The sequence below is a fragment of the Oncorhynchus mykiss genome, chromosome 17 (genome assembly GCF_013265735.2).
Source record: "Oncorhynchus mykiss isolate Arlee chromosome 17, USDA_OmykA_1.1, whole genome shotgun sequence".
In the NCBI taxonomy this organism is placed as follows: Eukaryota; Metazoa; Chordata; class Actinopteri; order Salmoniformes; family Salmonidae; genus Oncorhynchus; species Oncorhynchus mykiss.
In genome coordinates this window covers 50,250,825-50,263,326 of record NC_048581.1, presented here as the reverse complement: position 1 = coordinate 50,263,326, position 12,502 = coordinate 50,250,825, and the positions used below count along the sequence as shown (strand labels likewise).

Sequence of the window (12,502 nt, the reverse complement as noted above, 5' to 3'; positions counted from 1 at the left end):
AAATAACCGGATGTACCCAAACGGAAGTACCAAACGTTGTGCTACACATAATTAGTTCCCACTCTGGTTTTAATGTCTTTGGTTCCAACGGGCATTAGGTACTTAACCATCAACAACATGGCTGTCACTATGTGTGCACGACTGTTTTTCCACAGATCTTCACAGGGTCTTCGGCTCAGCCCTCTGACACCACCCGCGTTCACAAGGTACAGTACTGCTGAGAAACGAGACATCTAGAGAATAGAAACGACGATGTTTTAGTGCTAACTGCTACTAGCTACACAATTTGACATATGTACCCCCCTGACTGGCTATTTAGCTTTTGGTAGATGCTGATGTCAAAGCTTGCTACTTGAAATACATCCCGGGTAGAATAGACCAATTCTATGGTTATTACATCTTGCTAGGTACAGAGAGCCCCATTTGATAATACAGAGAGCCCCATTAAATCAAATCTGATTTTTTTTAAATGGCTATGGCATCCCAATACATGTTTGAAGGTAAAACCAGCCCCAATATCAAAGTTTGTCAAACGTTTTTAGACATACACTGGGTCTGATGTCCCTATCTCACATCATCCAGTTGTAGCCACTAGCCAGGTAATGGTACAGTATGTGATGGAAAAGCAACTTAATGTCTCTCCTCCTCCAGCCCCTTTCTATCTCGCGCCCACAGGCTTGGTCCCAGTGATGATGAGATGTACCAGCGTACCACAGTGTCTGTCATGCAAAAAGAACCAGGAGCTGGAGCAATGATCCACAGCTACAGCCCCAGAGGGTTCAACATCGATGGGAACCGTGTTTTCGGGCCATGTGCTGTGCTACCTCCAGCCATCCTCCAATGGAATGTAGGAAAACGTTTATTTAATATTTTTTTAACCTTTCCTCTAATCCCCACCAGAAGTCAACCTTTTATGATGGTTCTATTTTTTCATCTCTCTTCAGTTTACCTGCTCCCTGTAATACTGTTGAGTGCTGAGTGAGATATTTAACTGGCGAAATGAGGAGTGATGATGAGTAGAATATGAGATGTAACAGTGTATTATGTGGATTGTCCTTTTGGCTACTCATCTGTCGCCCCATGCAGGTAGGCAGCTATAAAGACATCACTGTAGAGAGCATGGCCCTTTTCCACATGCTGGAACCTCGAATTGGTGAGATAATTCAATTATACTGTAGTCACGCTGATATGAATTATGAGGATAGACAGAAAGTCACATACTCTAATTTATGAATGTACAAACTCATGCAAGATGCTGTTAGGTTCTGGTACAAATCCAGTTGGACACCAGAAGAAGCTCAGACTAGATTTATTCCACCCAAACTGGAGGCTACAGCTGCATACCACCCATGCAATTCATGCAAGGATATATTTATACCTTCCGATTAGGCGGAGTCACCTCCTTTTATTTCTATCAGTCTCTGTTGCTGGGCAACAACTGAGTGATCCCCTATTGGTTTTATCATGGCCCAGCCTGAGTCCAGAACCTTCGTGGGCAGGGGTATGTGTGAGAGAGAGATAAGACTACAGTTGGGGTGTTTTTGGGATGGGCCCCCTCTTAAATTAGTTGCCAGTTCATGTTTGATTGTCAGAGCTTGACTATGATGATGATTGTACGGTGTTATCACCTGAACAACTTAATGATTGTGTATGACCATGATGTGTCTCAAGAATGCGTTGTATCCACAGAGGTTCTGGTCCTGGGCACAGGGGGTCGGTCAGAGCGGATTGACCCCAAAGTCCTGGCCCTCCTCAAGAGCAAAGGCATCGCTGTGGAGGTGCAGGACACGGTAGGGACACCTGACCTCACCTGGCATCTGTCAACAGTAGAAGGATTGGGCTTGTGCAATAGATTTCAGTGCGTGAGCATTCATAGGCCGGTTTGCCCAAGCCTGGTTCAGAATGTCCTCTTGAGATTTCTCTCACATCAAGTTACTGTGTGCCACCACCTGGAAAGTAGCTATCCATCCATACACAGACATGGGCAGCCCCTGCCTAAAGAATAAGGTGAAGGGCGGTTATAATTTAGCTTTTTCCCTCTCTCTCTCTGACACTCATCCCTTTACCTTCCTCAGCCAAACGCTTGTGCAACCTTTAACTTCCTGAGCAGTGAACGGCGAGTGGTAGCGGCAGGTCTGATTCCTCCTCCAATCAGCACGGAGCTGGAGTAGCAACAAGAAAAACGACACTACTTTCACTACTGGGATGGAAGATTTGGAAAAGTCTGTCCTCATTCAAGTGCTGAATTATGTTTTTTAGCCTTTGCAAACTTTGTGCTTGTGTGACCTTTCCCCACAGAGGGGTAGGGGGGGGGGGATTGGTTGGTTATGAAATGTGTAAATGAAAAAGAGAACAGGATTTCTAACGAGTATTGAAGGATATGTGGTGGGAGTGTTATTTAATGTTTCATATATCTGTATCATGGTAAATACATAAGGCCAGCTACTAATGACGCAATAAACATATATATATATATATATATATATATATATATATATATATATATATATATATACACACACACACACACAGTGGGGCAAAGAAGTATTTAGTCAGCCACCAATTGTGCAAGTTCTCCCACTTGAAAAGAGGAGAGAGTCCTGTAATTTTCATCATAGGTACACTTCAACTATGACAGACAAAATGAGAAGAAAAAAATCTAGAAAATCACATTGTAGGATTTTTTAATGAATTTATTTGCAAATTATGGTGAAAAATAAATATTTGGTCAATAACAAAAGTTTATCTCAATACTTTGTTATATAACCTTTGTTGGCAATGACAGAGGTCAAATGTTTTCTGTAAGTCTTCACAAGGTTTTCACACACTGTTGCTGGTATTTTGGCCCATTCCTCCATGCAGATCTCCTTTAGAGCAGTGATGTTTTGGGGCTGTTGCTGGGCAACACGGACTTTCAACTCCCTCCAAAGATTTTCTATGGGGTTGAGATCTGGAGACTGGCTAGGCCACTCCAGGACCTTGAAATGCTTCTTACGAAGCCACTCCTTCGTTGCCCGGGCGGTGTGTTTGGGATCATTGTCATGCTGAAAGACCCAGCCACGTTTCATCTTCAATGCCCTTGCTGATGGAAGGAGGTTTTCACTCAAAATCTCACGATACATGGCCCCATTCATTCTTTCCTTTACACGGATCAGTCGTCCTGGTCCCTTTGCAGAAAAACAGCCCCAAAGCATGATGTTTCCACCCCCATGCTTCACAGTGGGTATGGTGTTCTTTGGATGCAACTCAGCATTCTTTGTCCTCCAAACACGACGAGTTGAGTTTTTACCAAAAAGTTATATTTTGGTTTCATCTGACCATATGACATTCTCCCAATCTTCTTCTGGATCATCCAAATGCTCTCTAGCAAACTTCAGACGGGCCTGGACATGTATTGGCTTAAGCAGGGGGACACGTTTGACACTGCAGGATTTGAGTCCCTGGCGGCATCGTGTGTTACTGATGGTAGGCTTTGTTACTTTGGTCCCAGCTCTCTGCAGGTCATTCACTAGGTCTCCCCGTGTGGTTCTGGGATTTTTGCTCACAGTTCTTGTGATCATTTTGACCCCACGGGGTGAGATCTTGCGTGGAGCCCCAGATCGAGGGAGATTATCAGTGGTCTTGTATGTCTTCCATTTCCTAATAATTGCTCCCACAGTTGATTTCTTCGAACCAAGCTGCTTACCTATTGCAGATTCAGTCTTCCCAGCCTGGTGCAGGTCTACACATGTGTTTCTGGTGTCCTTTGACAGGTCTTTGGTCTTGGCCATAGTGGAGTTTGGAGTGTGACTGTTTGAGGTTGTGGACAGGTGTCTTTTATACTGATAACAAGTTCAAACAGGTGCCATTAATACAGGTAACGAGTGGAGGACAGAGGAGCCTCTTAAAGAAGAAGTTACAGGTCTGTGAGAGCCAGAAATCTTGCTTGTTTGTAGGTGACCAAATACTTATTTTCCACCATAATTTGCAAATAAATTCATTAAAAATCCTATGTGATTTTCTGGATTTTCTTTTCTCATTTCGTCTGTCATAGTTGAAGTGTACCTATGATGAAAATTACAGGCCTCATCTTTTTAAGTGGGAGAACTTGCACAATTGGTGGCTGACTAAATACCTTTTTGCCCCACTCTGTGTATATATATACACACACACAATGTTTTGTATTTATTTAATTGTCAGTGAAAGCATGTATGTGTATGTAATCTACCCAAGGTGACTGTCCTTCACTGGGATTAGTAAACCTCTCTAATCTCATTGTCTGTCTTATCCATTTGGCTTCCACCCCCATCTCTCTGAACCACCGCTTTATCTTTCTCAGAATAGAACATAACACAACTCCAGCGGCTTTGTCCTTCTTGGAGTTAATCTGTAGGGTAAGGGTATCCCTAATTACTCTGCTCTGATGCATTTAGTATAATCCATCCAGTTCTACTTCACACAAACACATGGCCATTCATTCATTCATTCACACTCGAGCACACTAAACACAATCTCAGGCCACATTTTACATTTACCACAGTCAAATAAAGTGTGCTGTTTATTAGACAGAGTATTAAATCGACTGAGTTAGTTAGCTTTACCACTCTCCAGTCTCAATGCCATCAGAGTACGAGAGCATCTACCACATAAAGCACATGATAAATAGGACTGATAGATTAGCTGTGAAGCTGGGCATTTTGGGAGATACAAGAGGTGAATCGAAGGGTTGCTTCAAAAAACAGTAAAAACCAGGACAATTTAGACAGCCGCAATATAATAGTAATGTCATATTTGCTGACGTTGTCATACATGAGTGTGCATACATTTTTGGATGGGTGGCCCGCCCTAGAGGGAATTGAACCCAGGATCCTGGTGTTGCAAGGACTATGCTCTGTCAACTGAGCCACTCAAGACAAAAATGGTAGCAACTCCACTTAGTGTCCCTTAGTCCTCGTCATCGTCATCATCATCACCACCACAGTCTTTGCGTAAGTCACCAAAGATGAATTCTGATCCTGTGATGCGGCGATACATATCCTTGATGTCCTCACACTCCATCTCAAAGTGTGTCGTGGCATCATAGGAGCGAGACACAAAGATCTGAAAAAGGGAGACAGGATCACAATGAACAAAACCCAGAGACTCCACAATTTATAATCTTGGTACAAACCAATGGCCAAGAAATATGAACACATGTTTGTATATTACAGTGCATTCAGTCAGTAGCCTCAACTGGGACTCGAACCCAGATCCAGCGACTGTAATCCCAACACCTCAGCCATTACACCAAGTGAACTGAACTGAATCTCAGTGAGGACGTTAGTTGTGTGGTTGACCCTTACTTGACTGTTCCTTCCATCGTCAATGGGGACCATCATGTTGCTGATAGAAACAAATCTGTAGACCAATCACATTCAGTCTTTAGTGAACTGTTTTTGTATGTATGAAATTAGCCTTGCATCATTACAATAGACAAATGGCTCTGGTTGTAAAAGTCTGCAGTAGGTTGTGTGGAACTTACTTCTGCTGAATGGGCTCTAGTAGTTCTAACCCAGGCTGCACTTCCTTCTCTGGGTTACTGGTCTCTACAGTGGTGCTCACCATTGCGATATACATCCCCTCTGATGCCACATTGTGAGCGTAGGACACCATACATACATAGATATCTGAAAAACAAAGAGGGTCCATTTTAAAAATACTGCAATCATATTTTCCCTGTTTGGTATATGGGGTCTTAGGCCTTTGTCTAACTTCTTGTGTATATCTGGTCTATCTGTGATCATACCTGATTTCCTGTGGACTTGTGTTTGAGGGATAATGATTTGACAGGAGTTGGCATCATGGGTGTTTTTGATTGGATGATTCAGTAAACAGATGACCCGAATGACACGGCCCACCTTCTTCACCCGGTTGGGCACGTAGCTGGGGTCACAGATCAGCTGTTTACAACGGAACATCTTCACAAAGAGGAAGCGAAAGAAGAGAGAAAGATTAGGTCCAACTACTAATTTACGACACTGATATTCAGCCCATGTTCCGGTTCATGCTCTACCATTTCTCATTCATTCATTCCCTCTTCAACTCTCTCGCTCTCTCTTGTCCACTCTCTACTTCACCAGCCACTCACCGCTCCCTCAGATTTCACTGCTACCACTTTGCCCTTGTCCATCACAATCTCCTCCACTCCCCTGTTTAACATGTAGGACCCTCCATGCACTGCACTTAACCTGAGACAGACAGGAATAGTAAGGGTTTACATTGCGGCCATGTTCAATACCATAACAAAAACTTGAAGTTAATGTATTTCTGCATTCTTGAGTACCTTTACGAGTCTGTTATGTTACCTGGCAAAGCCCTGAGGTAATTCCCCTAGCCCATACAGTGGATAGAGGTACGGACTGAAGTTATACCGAGCCAGAGACTCAGAATACAGCTTGATCCGTCTGATGGTCTGGATGCACGGCTGATCCAAGTAACTGTGAAGACAGGGACACAACCATTGAGATAGGTGTGTGTGTGTCGTCTTTCTGACTGTCTGTGTAATATTTGTACTGACTCGTCACTGCGGTACAGGGCCATGGCGTGACCAGTGAACTCCATGATGTCTGGTCCCAGGTCGAAGTGGCGGAACAGCTCCCTCATGCTGGTCCTGTTGGGGTCCATGTCCTGGTAGGTCCGCGGGTCTCTCTCCTCAAAGTTCAGAAGGAACAGAAGAAGCTTCCTGAACCTGCGCTTGTCAAACATCCCCATCAGATCTGAAACACAGCACCATGTTACAACCACTGTTTGAGACCTTGAATGATTGTATGTATTTGAAATCAAGATAATCAATTTGTCATGTCCATGAATTTCAGTTGGCTTTGATTGTTATGTGGCAATCCTTTGTATAGAATCAATAATTCGGAAACACAGGATTTGTAAGTTACAAATATTGTTTATTTTGATGGGTATGCATTACCTGAAGCTAGTGCTTCTGCCTCAGTTGAAGGGACCTTGTGGACTTTACCAGCCCTGTACACATAGCTGCCCTCCACCACCTTAAAGTCCAGATACCGAGTTACCTTGGTGTACACCAGCATTTTAACCAGCTGACCTGAACAAACACACAAACACAGGTTAAAACAATATGAATGAACTCTGACCTTGACACAGTTAAACACGTTCACATTCATATTAGACGTATGACGACAAGACAGATGTACATAATATTAACCATAGTCCTCACCACTGGCAAGTAGAAATTTGGGAACAAGGTCCACATTCCAGTCCCTGCCACGTCCCATTGGCTTAGCTGGACATGGAACCTGAAACCTCTTATATAGCTACAAAATACATTCACTCTCATTAACACTATACAATAACCCTCCAGTGCTTTGTATGTTTGTGTGTTTGTGCATGCGTTCATACAAACCTCTTCTAGGGAGGAGATAGAGGCACTCTCTCCACCATAGTAAGGGTTGCGGTCAATGTGAAGGACCTTCTTCCCACCCACTGACATCAAGCCAGAGAGAATACATTCCTGAGGGAGATAGAGTCAGAGCTATTCATATCCAGAGCAATTAGGGTTAGGTGCCTTGCTCAAGGGCACATCAACTGATTTCTCACCTTGTTGGCTCTGGGATTCAAACCAGTAACTTTGTGGTTACTGGCCCATTGCTCTTAACCGCTAGGCTACCTGCGCTCCAGTAGACAGGTTAATGATGATGATAATTCCTTAGACAGCCTGCAAGGCTTTGAACGTTCCTAGAGAGCCCAGGGATCACCTGTGTGCTTGTGTGTTTGTGTGCGTGTGTGTGTGTTTGTATGTGTGTGTAGGTTAATTAATTCATGAATACACATTTATGACACTTGATATTATAGAAAATACACATGAAACACATAGCATTGAACTGAAGTAAAATATTATATTTTAAAGAAATGTGATCACTAGTGGTAGGTATTATATTTAATCATTATTACTTTGTTCATGGTACCATAAATATACAATATTTTGTGAAAGTCTACACACACCCCTCTTCACATTTTGGGATTACATTTGATGTTTTTCCTACAGATCTATAACACCTACTCCACATTTTAAAGTGTAAGAAAGTTATAGACTATTTTCCAAATTTATTAAAAAATATATTAATGGAGATGTCTCGATTGCCTAGGTCCTCACACCCCAGAGTTAATATTTGGGGCAAGCACATTTGGCAACCATTACAGCTGTGAAACATTTTGAATACGATTCTACCAACATTACACAACTCTTAGGGCAACATGTATACGTTGTTTTTGTCAAAATTGCTTAAACTCTGTAAATTTGGTTGAGAATGTGGAGTGAATTCAGTATTGTTGATCCATTTGTATTTTCAAGTATTGTGGTGGCAGCATCGTGTTAATGGTATGCTTGTCACCGGCAGGGACTGGGGAGATTGTTAGAATCAAAATAAATATGAAAAGAGCAAAGCCCAGGTAATAGAGTTGTATGTTTCCGCGGGATAATTATACAAATTCAAATGCCAAAGACACACCAGAATGGCTTTCCAAGAGGTGTTCGAAGAGTGTTTCTGACTGGTCCAGTCTCAGTCCTGATTTAAATCTGCTTGAAGAATCAGAGACAAGGTTTGAATATTGCTGTCCATAAAAGATTCCCAGACAAATTTACTTAGCTTGAGCAATTTTGACAAAAACAATAGGTGGTATGTCCAAAGTGAGTGCTACTTTCAACATCTATACATTGTGTCATCAGCACTCACACTCCAGAAACATCCACATATGTATTTAGTACAGGGATAGATAGGTGTTGGGCCACCACAAGCATATACTCTACTGTCTATTGGACTATTGAAGGAATGCAATACCATTCTTCCACTAGAAATTCCACAATTTGGTGTTTTGTTGATGGTGGTGGAAACGCTGTCTCAGGCGCCGCTCCAGAATCTCCAATAAATGTTCAATTGGGTTGAGATTTAGTGGTGCACATGCCAGCCTGGTCTCAGACTAGACGTAACATAGTAAATGTAAATCCTAATCTGGGACACTCAAATTAGTATGATATGTTACGTTTGGTATGGTTACATAAGACAATAGCTTACTTAAGGCAATCATTAAAGTAGGGTAGTTGGTCGGCGTGGATGGATAGGCAGGCGTATAACGTGAACATCTAGCAACCCAAAGGTTGCATGTTCAAATATCGGCATGGGCTACTTTAGCACTTTAGCAACTTTGCAGCTACTTGCTACTTTTCAGCTACTTTGCAACTACTTAGTATGTTAGCTAACCCTTCCCCTAACCCCAACCTTAACCCATTAACACCTAACCCCTAGCCTAGCTAACGTTAGCCACAACAAATTGGAATTTGTAACATATATGTTTTGCAGATTTGTAACATTTTGTACGAATTGCAATTCGTAACATAATGTACGAAATGGACGATGGACATCCACAAATGAATACATACCATACAAAACATACCATACTAATCGGAGTGTACAGGATTCACATTTACTATGTTATGTCTACCCCTGAGTCCAGGTTTCCTTTGAGACCCCTCTTTCAAAGTTACTGAGATCTCTTATTCTAGCCATGGTAGCCAATATAATGGGCCACTGGGCATTTTTAGACATTACCCTAAGCATGATGGGATGTTAATTGCTAATCTAAATCATAAAACCACACATATGTGGAAGCACCTGCTTTCAATGTACTTTGTGTACCCAGTTTACCTGTGTTTCCTTTATTTTGGGAACTACCTGTATGTTGCCCAAGGAGTTGTGCAAGGTTGGTAGAATCTTTGTTTCACTTTGAAAATGTGAAGTCGGTTGTGTAGATTGTAGGATTTAAAAAACAAATGTAATCCTTTTTATATGTAATTTTAAGGCAGCATGTGAAGACTGTGCAAGGGGTGTGTAGACTTTCACTAGTGACTGTATATAATAATACTGTTCTATCACAGGAGGTTGGTGGCATCTTAATTGGGGAGGACAGGCTGGTGGTAATGGCTGGAGCGGAATCAGTGGAATGTTATCAAATTCATCAAACACGTGGTTTGATGCCATTCCATTCGCGCTGTTCCAGCCATTAGTATGAGCTGTCCTCCCCTCAACAGCCTCCACTGTGTTCTATGTACCTCATCTCTAAATTCTCTGACTTCTGTTTCTTTATTCTTTCATGCTGATAGAATTCACTGTGTTTCTTCTATACTCAAATTCTGACAAAACACCTGGCAAGTACAGTCCATGATACATTAATCAATGATACACATTAACATCATGAAAAACATTAAGACTCTTTTTTTTAAATGTCCCTACATATGAATAAATTGCCACGCGTACGATTGTAAGTTTTGTTTTTATAGTATTAAGTCTTTAAGGTATCTTTATTGGGTAGTTCAGAGAGCAGAACTAAATATGTGTGAGGGAATGTGAGTTTCTCTTACCTTCAGTCCTGTACCCAACACTATGATATCAAACTCCTGCATGGTGACTGATCAGTGCCCAGGGCCAAGTCCCTCTGCTACTACTGAGCACCAGTATGGATAAGTATGGCTGTGTGTGTGATTCACTCTCTCCATCTACACCTCATTATCATGTCTTCCCCGTCATGATAATCCTCTCAAGCGTCACAGACACGACAAGTAATTAGACAGGCACTGAATTTTATCTCTGTGTGTCTCAATAATAAATCACCAAAATCAATGGAATCATGTTCAAATTCAAATCATATTCCATGACATGCCCAAACCTGTTATTAAATATAATTTCTTGCCACAAACATTTGACACATAAAGCTCCAAAAAATGTTTAAACAACTGAATATACTCTGTTCTGCAGTTCAACAGCAACGTACAGTAAAAAACACAACAACAAAAAATATATCAGCTGAAGAACGTTCAAGTCAAAATATTAAAAATCATCTGTGTTCCTTTTGTGGAGACACAAATTGTAAAAACTCCCTGATTCAATTAAGCTTGGTTAAGCATTGAAATGTAGTGGTATAACCTCAGTCCAGTGAAAGTATGGATAGATCCTCTCTGTAAATGTGTGTTTGTAAGTGGTGAGGCACTTGTTGTTTTGAACAGGATCAGTGTTACTTCTGCGCCTGCCACGCTCTCTAGTGCTCATCCTGTGTCTCCCTAACCTGCCGCCACTCCCCTAGTGCTCTCTCCCTCTTTCTCTTTCTCTTTCTCTTTCTCTTTCTCTTTCTCTGTCTCTGTCTCTCTCTCTCTCTGTGTGTGTGTGTGTGTGTGTGTGCGTGTGCGTGTGCATGTGTGTGTGTGTGTGTGTGTATGGGCGGAGACAGGTGTGCTGGAGGCAGAGCAGATCCCCACCAGCTGCAACCTGTTCCATTATCAAGACCTCTACATATACTCAGCCTTGCCACTTCAAGATCGTAACCTCTGCTCAGCCCATCTGCATTTTTAGCCGTTTGGTCCTGAATAGATCATGTTTAAGTGCTGTGCCTGGTTTCCCTTGCCTGGTGCTGTTTTCTTCTCTGCTATAGTTCTGTTCGCTTTGACTCTGGTCCCCGTGTCCAGTCCCACATCTCGTCAGCTTCGCTACCCTGTCCTGGACCCCCCCCCCCCACGCTACTGCTTCCTTGGATTCCTCTCCAGACCTGCTTACCCAGCCCAAACTCCCCTCGTTCCAGCCTCCGTCTCAGCACCTGGTTCCCTGCAACCTGCCCGAGCTTTTCCTGGCCTGCACCCCATCTTCCACGTTTTCAATAAATACCTTGGTTACCTTATCCCAGTCTCCTTGTCTCAGTCTGCTCTTGGGTTCACCTGCTCCGCTCCGAATAACACAGATAATGACACCTCCCCTTTGTCAATTTCCAGGCAAACTTTGATTCTCTGGAGGTTCTAAGTTATACAGAATGTATGGAACATTAGAATGAATCCCTATAGTCGAAAATCCAGCATCTGGGCCTCCTGCCAACAGACTCTCTAGCCTCCCATACCATCCACATGTCATTTTCCCCCTCCTAGACCTCCCAGCAGTGAGTTCCTGAAATGAACCCCTCTGAACCCAGGATGTCGTCTCTGCTAAACCTTTCTGGGTTGTCTGGGAGACTCTGTAGTATGTCACCTTTACATCACATGCTGGTCAGATCTTCAGACAAAGACTTGAGTGTGCAGTGTTTGGGTTATAGAACCACATGTGTATTCCTTCATATTCTTTACACCTTGAACCCGAGGTTGCCTAAGTGTTCTGTTTGTGTCCTTGTCTAATAACCAATTTCTATGTTCATGCAAGTTACTGATTGAATGCTGGGAGAAATCTTCACTGTAGCATTGCAATTTGGCAGTATGCCCAGACCCTTGTTTTGAAAATGATACCTCAGTTTCAAGGTCTCAGCTTGGAGAGAAGAAGCCTTGTGAGGTATTGGTCACACGACATTGGTCGTTCACATGAATGAAGCAAACGTTAATGATAAATGATTAAGCTAAATCATGCAAATATTACTTTCTGTGTAAGTATATGAGAACTAACGGGACTGCCCCAGGAGAGATCCTGACAGACATTCACTTTAGTACATA

The 12,502-nt window shown here is 42.5% G+C and overlaps 2 protein-coding genes across 2 annotated transcripts; one reads left to right on the top strand and one right to left on the bottom strand.

Annotated features, from left to right (window-relative positions):
- Nucleotides 1–57: 57 nt before the first annotated feature.
- Nucleotides 58–2,477, top strand: ndufaf3 (NADH:ubiquinone oxidoreductase complex assembly factor). The gene is made up of 5 exons (XM_021570340.2): nucleotides 58–206; nucleotides 652–847; nucleotides 1,087–1,153; nucleotides 1,690–1,790; nucleotides 2,076–2,477. Exons 1-5 carry the CDS (start codon nucleotides 73–75, stop codon nucleotides 2,169–2,171), a joined length of 594 nt encoding a protein of 197 aa, XP_021426015.2. The 5' UTR covers nucleotides 58–72; the 3' UTR covers nucleotides 2,172–2,477.
- Nucleotides 2,478–4,318: 1,841 nt separating this feature from the next.
- On the bottom strand, nucleotides 4,319–10,520 carry zgc:112334 (uncharacterized protein LOC619199 homolog). The gene is made up of 11 exons (XM_021570312.2): nucleotides 10,403–10,520; nucleotides 7,391–7,498; nucleotides 7,205–7,301; nucleotides 6,938–7,072; nucleotides 6,536–6,734; nucleotides 6,324–6,455; nucleotides 6,107–6,206; nucleotides 5,765–5,936; nucleotides 5,501–5,645; nucleotides 5,322–5,376; nucleotides 4,319–5,079 (listed from the first exon to the last, which is right to left on the bottom strand). The coding sequence occupies exons 1-11, from the start codon at nucleotides 10,442–10,444 to the stop codon at nucleotides 4,924–4,926; spliced, it is 1,341 nt and encodes a 446-aa protein (XP_021425987.1). The 5' UTR covers nucleotides 10,445–10,520; the 3' UTR covers nucleotides 4,319–4,923.
- Nucleotides 10,521–12,502: the final 1,982 nt, after the last annotated feature.